The 8,096-nt window shown below is 42.5% G+C and overlaps 1 protein-coding gene across 1 annotated transcript in view; it reads right to left on the bottom strand.

The window, feature by feature from the left end:
- Window positions 1–2,513: 2,513 nt before the first annotated feature.
- CENPL (centromere protein L) overlaps window positions 2,514–8,096 on the bottom strand; it is a 6,782-nt gene continuing 1,199 nt past the window's right edge. Inside the window, exons 2-5 of the mRNA XM_081915151.1 lie at window positions 7,862–8,044; window positions 6,901–7,146; window positions 5,668–6,210; window positions 2,514–2,799 (exon numbers count right to left, since the gene is read on the bottom strand). Of these exons, the coding sequence (XP_081771277.1) occupies window positions 2,731–2,799; window positions 5,668–6,210; window positions 6,901–7,146; window positions 7,862–8,044 (1,041 nt within the window). The 3' untranslated portion in view covers window positions 2,514–2,730. The remainder of the gene's footprint in view (window positions 2,800–5,667; window positions 6,211–6,900; window positions 7,147–7,861; window positions 8,045–8,096) is intronic.

The following is an 8,096-nucleotide window of genomic DNA, read 5'->3' as shown; positions in this document are numbered from 1 at the left end:
CCAACTCAAACCCTTTGGACTAGTAAATTGAAAACAGTGAGCAAAATACCTCTCTATAGCCTTAATATACAGTAAGCCCACAATATATTGTATTTACTCAAATCTAATGCTCACCTTTTCTGGCCAAATTACGTCGCAAAAATTAAGTTGTGCATTAGATTTGATGGCACATTTACATTCACCAGCAAATACTTTTTTAGGGTTTCAAGGTGCACATTAGATTTGAGGAAATATGGTCCATGGGGGTTACATTCTGGAGATCATGTCCAAAGCCCAAATCATTTCTAGCCAAAGCACATAGGGCTCAGTGGTGGGTGGGCTTGCCAAAATATCTCTTTTGCCCAGCACGTAAAAGCTGAATGCACACAAGTTGTGGGCTTACTGTAGTATCATTTTCATGTGCAGCTGAAGAACTTAAGAGCCTGCTGGATCAGGTGTGTATGGGAAATCTACAAGCAGGATCTGAACACAAGAGCACACTCCCTTCATGCAGTTTCCAGCAACTACCTCCAACCATGGAGGCAGAGCATAGCCCTCATGGCTTATAACCACTGATGGCCTTTATCTGCCATGCATTCATCTAATCCTCTTTTAAAGCCATCCAAGTTGGTGACCATCACTGCTTCCTGTAGGTAGGAGTTCTATTAAATATGGGCAGCATAAGGCGTTTTCTTTTATCTGTCCTGAATCTTCCATCATTCAGCTTCACTGGATTTTATGGAAGCAAAGAGTTGGAAAGAATCCTGCAGTTATGTAGTCCAACCACGCAGAGTGCAGGAATCTCAACTACATCATGCATGATAGATGGCTGTCTATCCTTTGCTTAAAAACATCCAAGGAGAATCCATTCCACTGTTGAATGACTCTTACCACCAGACAGTTCTTCCTGATGTTTAGTCGGGATCTTCTTCCTTGTAACCTTGGTTCAGGGTCCAACCCTACAGAGCAGGACTCTTGGTCCATCTTCCATGTGATAGCCATCTTCAAATATCTAAGGGTTATTATTTCCTCTCAGTCTCTTTATCAGGCTAAACATACCCGATTCCCTCAACTATTCCTCATAAGGTTGGCTTTCAATACCCTTTTGGTTGCTGTCTCTGCACACATTCCAGCTTGTCAATACCCTAAAAATGTGCCCAGAACTGGACACAGCATTCCAGGTGTGGTCTCACCAAGGCAGAATAGAGTGGTACTATTACTTCAGTGATCGGGACACTACTTCTGTTGATGCAACCTAGAAAAGCATTAGCTTGTTTTGCTGCATCATCACACTGTTGACTCATGTTAAGCTTGTGGTATACCAAGACCCCTGGATCCTTTTCACAAGCCAATTGTACCCCATCATATTTGAGCAGACAGTTCTTCCTGCATAAGCGTAGAACCTTACATTTATCCCTATTGAAATTATTGTTAGTTTAAGCCTAGTTTTTCACTCTGCCCTGCCCCCACACTACGTTACTGGTTAGCAGAGGAGGTTGGCCCCAGGTGCAAAATTCTGAGGGGCAAAACCTGGCACAATGTCCACACCCTGCACCCCTGTGCTGGCCAAGCCCAGTGTCAGCAAAGTCACCCAGCTAAAAATATGTGGCCACCGCCACTGGCAGCCATGTGTCTCATGGGCTCATGCCTCCATCCCAGCTGCCCAGTCCACCAGGGGGGCACATTACCTGTCCTGCCCCGGCAACCCATGCTATGCCACTGCTGCCAAGATCCTACTGAATTCCGATTCCGTCTTCTGCAGCATTGGCTACCCCTGCCAGTTTGGTGTTATCTGCAAATTTGATGAGCAACTCCTCAATTCCTTCATCCAAGTTGTTTATAAAGGCATCGAACAATGGGCCCAGGACAGAACCTTCCAGCACCTCACTTGCCACTTATTTCCAGGATGGTGATGAACCATTAGTGAGCACTCTATGGATTTGTCAGTTTTCATTTTGTCTGTTAAGCCTAGAATTGTGTCTCTCTTCTCCATAATCTGCCTCAGTTCTCAGACTATTCTAGGGTCCAATTATCTAGGGCACCCTTTCTCAACCTTAGGTCCTCAGGTGCTATTGGACTACAACTCCCATCATCCCTGACCACTGGTCCTGCTAACTAAGGTTGAAGGGAGTTGTAGTCTAACAGTATCTGGTACATAAGGTTGATATTGGCATCTATACATTTTACCTCTTTGTCTTGATTGTAATACATATAGTTTCATTTGTAATCTCAAAATCTCCCTGAGCAGTTTGATTAGGACAATAGAATGTCCTTCATACTAAATTACTTGAGGCCCAATATCACTACCCAGCTTGCTGAATTCAGTTCCCTCTCTGACATACACAGCAACACCACCTTCAGTACATCCTTTCTATAATGTTCCTATAAAGTTTATAATCAGTAATAACCATGTCCCATTGGTTCCTTCATTCCACCATCCTCTAAGCCGAAACAATCCGGTTGACAAGAGGTACTGTGATCAAAGAGAGCAGCATAATCACTTAGTACCATACTCACAAAAATCACTAGTCAAATATAATACCATATTTATTATTTGTAGGGTTTATATAGTTTAATGTTCCATATTTTCAGGAAGGTGTAAGACTTTTTAGGTTTGACCAGAAAGGTAAAATACTCCGTACAAACCACATCTGAGCAGATGAATAAGAATAAGACTCTCTCACACTCAAAAGTCATCTTTGTACTGGATATACTTTCTATAGCAAAAGCATAGATGGTACAACACTTAAATCACATTTTTAAAACTGCCAGTTCTGTTAGGAATGCCATTGATGATATCAGATGTTGAGCATGAAAAATCTGCAAGAAAGAAATTGGAGAATGTTTAAAAAAGTTGCAGCAAGGTCAAAACAGGATAAAATACAGTTTATTCAATGAAGTATTTAAGCTAACAAATGTCAACAGCCCATATAAACCAGTTTTGTTTAATCACATTGTCTGAAGTCAATCTGAAAAGCCAAACTTTCCTGTTTTACATTCCTGGAAAGGTATGAAAGGGGTGAAGAGGAAAGTTGATAGAGAAGAAGAGATCCATGGCTTGAAATTGAAACCACTTGAACATAGGGGAACAATGGAAAACCTTCATTTCCTTTTTCAGAAGTATAAGTACAATACTTTTCAAAGCAGCATTTTAGAATATCATTAAGATGCCAATTCACATCAGATCTAAAATCATTTGGTATCTATGTGATTGCTGTGTTTCACTGGATTACTAAAGCTTGTGTACTAACTTGTCTTCCCAAATAGAATGGAATTTCATGCAGAGATTAAGGCTTTCCTAACTGCTTCCCTTGGCTGCCCCTTGGACACCTCAAGGGTGCAGCAAATCACAAGAGCAGACACCGGCAAAAATCACGATACATAGCTCCATCCTCATTTCAAACATCATGATATATCAATATATTGCAATGTTTACCTGGCGATCTATTGTGAAGTTGAAAACCCTAGTGCCTGCTCTGTGGTTTGCTGCCCCCAGCAGGAGGCAGGGAAGAGCTGAGCCGGCAGAGCAACATACAAAAGTTGGCTTCATGCGGTTTATCATCAGGGCAGATATTTTGAACCGGTTATCACAGTGTGGATTTCAAACCGGTTTTCAATGATATATCACTATATAACCCAGGCCTGATCTCAGCAGGAAGTGATATGACCATGACAAGGGACTGATATCAATACTCCCTACTTTCATATCACCCTCCTCCTGCCCAGTTGATAAATCAAGGTTCAGAGTGTGGCCTGCCACATGTGTTGGGCTAGTGACATGCTGTGACAACTCCATGGCCATTATGGCAGCCATGATGAAGTCCTAAGCCCCCCCCCCCAAAGCCAGTTGCTTTGGCGTGGATGTTGAAGACCCCAGAACTAGCATTCTGGGAGTCCTCAACACTTACTCTGAGACCAGCCATCTCCTCAGGCAAGGAGACTGTTGGGCAGGGAGGCCGGTGGAAACCAGCAGAATCCCTAATCTGTCCTGATTGCCCAACATCAGGAACAAACCCTCTAGATTCGCCCCCGCTAACTGGACAGAGCCTGGAGAGATGGAATCTCTATAGACCACAGCAACTCCCTCTCTCCCCAACCCTCAAGCTTGTCCTTGATGCTGCACAGAGTACCCAGTTGAGCACAGTACCACCCTCCACCCTCCTTAACCACCCAATCTTAGTGATACAGACCAGATCAACCTCCTCATCTATAAATCAGATCGTATATGAGGGAGGCCTTACTTAGATTCAACCTGGCATTTAGCAGCAGCAGCAGCAGCAGCTGCAAACCTGGGAGCTGGCTGATAGGATAATCCCAATTCCCAATGTTGGAGGAGGAGCTGGCACATGGCACCTCCCACACCATACCTCCCCCTACCATGAACCACTGCAGTTGGGGGTCTCCTCCTAGACATATCTCCCCTCCCTCAATGAAAACAACACAAATTTAAAACTGTGAATCCACTAAGAACAATACCCCAGCCCATTATTTGGAGAAATTGCAGCAACACACTTTATAATAGGAATCAGCTACTGGTTGCCTGTGGCTCAATATGCCCCCTACCCTGCAACCCAGTCTTCGATGCACACACTTTGTTCTGAGTGCCCAAAGTAGTATTCAATATGCTCCCCAGCCCTGCCACCCTTCCAAGCCTTTCCCTACTTAGAGAAAGATGGATGGTAAAGAACTGGGAAAGGTAGGAAGGGACAGATGCAAGAAACCATTCTATTCATGTGCCAATAACTGAGCCATTGCATAAAGGAATGCAGAAAAAAATAGTATCTCCACCCCCTATAGCTAGGGAATAGGTAGAAAGGGGCCAGAGGCACAAAGTAGTTGTAGGGTTTCTACTTCTCTTGAATGCTCACTTGCAATACAGAAAGGGAGTAGTGTGTTTGCTAGACCTGCCACCAAGCTTCTTCCTAAAGTATAAATGGCCAGCTGGTAAAATCAGCTGCAAAGTGTTTGAAGTCTACATTGCAAAATGTATGCATCAAATATTCCTTTAGGACACGCATCTATTTATAATTTGTCACTACCAGGCTAGTATCAATTTTGGGTGAGATCAATCACCTGCCAAGAGCAGTATTCAAAATTAGCCAGGCATTTTCCACCTGGCTTTTGACCACTTGCGACCAAGTGAAGTTGCCTGGGCGCCAGGATGGTGCCTGACATCTCCACCATCTGGAGATGCCGGCCTGAGGATCATTGGATCTGGACTGTTTTCACACACTAATACGCCATCCTGTAGAATTCTATCAGTTATATTTTATCTGCACAATCAGAATGAATTTATGAATTTCTGAAACCAAAATGCTTTTTCTGTACAGCCTGAGTAGCAGTCAGCATTAAGAAACAGAGGTCAGAATAGGCCAATATATACATGGGCTGTCCCTGGAGCAAGTAACTTTTCTTCTTTAAGTACTCAAAGCTCTTAGCCTAGCTCAAGGTTGTCATCTGAATGAGCCTGATGCTTAACTGAAAATCAATCACAGTCCATCATTTGAAAATTAGACTGCAGAGCCATCTTGCCCCAAAATGGCAACTAGACATTCCATTTTGGCAACTGTAGCCTTGGTTTAAGGAGCCATCTGTCCCCTAACTTATAAATCTTTAAGTTTCTAATACTGGCCAAAAGTGACAGTTCTTTTAACTAGTTGCTAGTGGTAAATGAGCTAGGCACCATACCTTTATTTTCCCAACAGAATGGGCAGAACCTACTGATGTGGAGACTTGCACCAGTATTGTGCCTGACAGGTAGATCTTGAAGTGTCTATGGAAGTGGTTGTAAAGACACGCCATGAATAATTCCACTTCTTCTTGCCTGACTTCTCCTGGAGTGCTGTGGATTGAATCCCAAAGGGCTTTTGCATCTTCAGGATGGATAGAATAGGAAATATCCAGAGGGTAAGCTGTGCCAAGTGTAGAGAAAGTCAGCTCTGTTGGAACTGTAGGATTGTCCATAGGGCACCCAGTCCACATTGCAGCCATCCAGGAAAGACTGATAGGGGTGATGTGCAAGGGGCTCAGACAACAGTCAAAGGTCTGTTGAAGCCAAGTTTCTACAAGGACCGTGAGAGCCTTTGCCCCATTCACAAGGAACAAGGGCAAAAAGGTAAACTCCTCATCAACAATCTCAAAAAGGTCATTTCCACCAGTACAAGTAAACCAGCCCATCCACACCACTTTCTCTTCGGCATTTTTAGCTGCCACCTGAGGCCTCTTCGTGATCTACGGGAAATACATAAATACACCAATTATGCACATATTGCAACTATACGAAATGGCTCGAGTCAACACAATTTTGGAAACCAACTCCTGCAATTCATTTGTTATGGTGAGGAAAAAATAGGGGAAATATACTGACAGCACTTAATCTCTCAACAGTTCTTCAACAAATGTGCACCTATCACTTTAATAGTACTCTATTCACAGCCATGGACAACTATGCATGTTTCCATGGAAAAGCCACTGAATTAAGCAAGACTTAATTCCTTGCCTGGACAAGGAAGCCTTTTTGAAAGTGCAGATCCAACTGGACCCACACTTTCAAAGTGCCAGCCTGTGCATGGCGCAGCGTCTCTTGCGTGATCAGATTGGGATTCGTGGGTCTGAGACCCAATGGTCACACACAGGCTACCTACTTTTAAGAATTGCTCTGTTACATTTTTTCAGAATCTCTTTACAAGAGAAATGGCGCAATCAATACTGGGCGCAAAGCATCCAGTGATTGACTCACCACCAACTGTAACCATGATTCCCTAGCATCCAAACCAAATCAAATTCATTTAATAACACTAAGATAACAGTGGTGGCATACTGAGATGAACTAGTGTATTTTCTAAATCCAATAAAATAGCATTCTTCAATATTGTTAAGACAAACCCATAGGTATTAAAATATTGGGACTATAGTACCTACTTGAATGAGAACTGCATCTGGTTCCTGTTCTGTGATTTTCAAAGCTGAGAATGAAGAGAACGTCACTTTAAATTGAAGTTCATATTCAATTTCCACAGGTCTCCTTTGACTTTCAGTTGCAATAAAGCGACTCAACTGTCTAGAATATTCTTTCAGCTGTCCATAAGAGAATTTGTACAGAGGAGTGACAGTGTATAAAGTCCACTGCTTACACAGAAGCAAGTTTATTTGAGGATCAGCATTTTCCTGGAATGTGAAGAACAGTTTTAGCTTCCTAGGTGCAGGCAAGTGGTGTCCATACTCTACACTTTCCAACAAAAACACAGCAAATATCACTATGAGCAACTTTTTGGATGTGGTTCATCCAATTCTCAGGACAGTCTGCAACTAATTTAATAGCTACCACAACACCCCCCCCTACATCACCACTCTAAAGCTTTCCCAATAACACCATTTAGAGGTTCAGGTCCTCTTCATTTCCCCTCTGCTACCTTTTATGGCTAGAATATATTAGCTAGAACAGATGAAAGGGCCCTGTACAATAAGTAGTGGGCTAATGCAATAAGGGAGAATATAATTTACCATATAAAATTAGGTCTTATTAAAAGAAGTTCAGATGGTAAAAATATGTCAATCCCTTGGCCAACATTAACTTTTCAGGAGATAGGATCAAAGTTTTAAGACACTTGTAGCAAGTTGTTCTCTCTCACTCTCTCTCTCTCTCTCTCACACACACACACACAGAGAGAGAGAGAGAGAGAGAGAGAGAGAGAGAGAGAGAGAGATATGATATATTCTAGGCAGGGCAATATTACGGTAATTTCCTTTCCAAGTTGTCCTAGAACTATTTCTGAAAGATTAACTATTAGTTACCAGAGGTGGTTTTTTCCTTTGCACCAAATAATAAGCTACTTCATTTTGCAATATTTTGCCAGCTATACCAAGCTCACCAAAGGATTACCTGCAAGTGAAGAGTTTGTTGAATCATTCTCATGGCTGGGGTCTGACTAAACAGGTTTCGTCTGAGGGATACAACATGTCTTGAAAGATGTGCAGTGTTAATGATGTTCCCATCATGATCTACAGTTTTTTCTCCAAAAACAGAAAGTGTCCTGTAGTCGCAAACCCTCGTATCTTCCACATGCTGATAGTTTACCAATCAATAGGGAAAAGGAACAAAAGTTAAAAACTATTTT

This window comes from Podarcis melisellensis (genome assembly GCF_964234715.1).
Source record: "Podarcis melisellensis genome assembly, chromosome: 6".
In the NCBI taxonomy this organism is placed as follows: domain Eukaryota; kingdom Metazoa; phylum Chordata; class Lepidosauria; order Squamata; family Lacertidae; genus Podarcis; species Podarcis melisellensis.
Note: the sequence above shows the minus strand (reverse complement) of the source record. Positions and strands in the feature narration are given on the sequence as shown.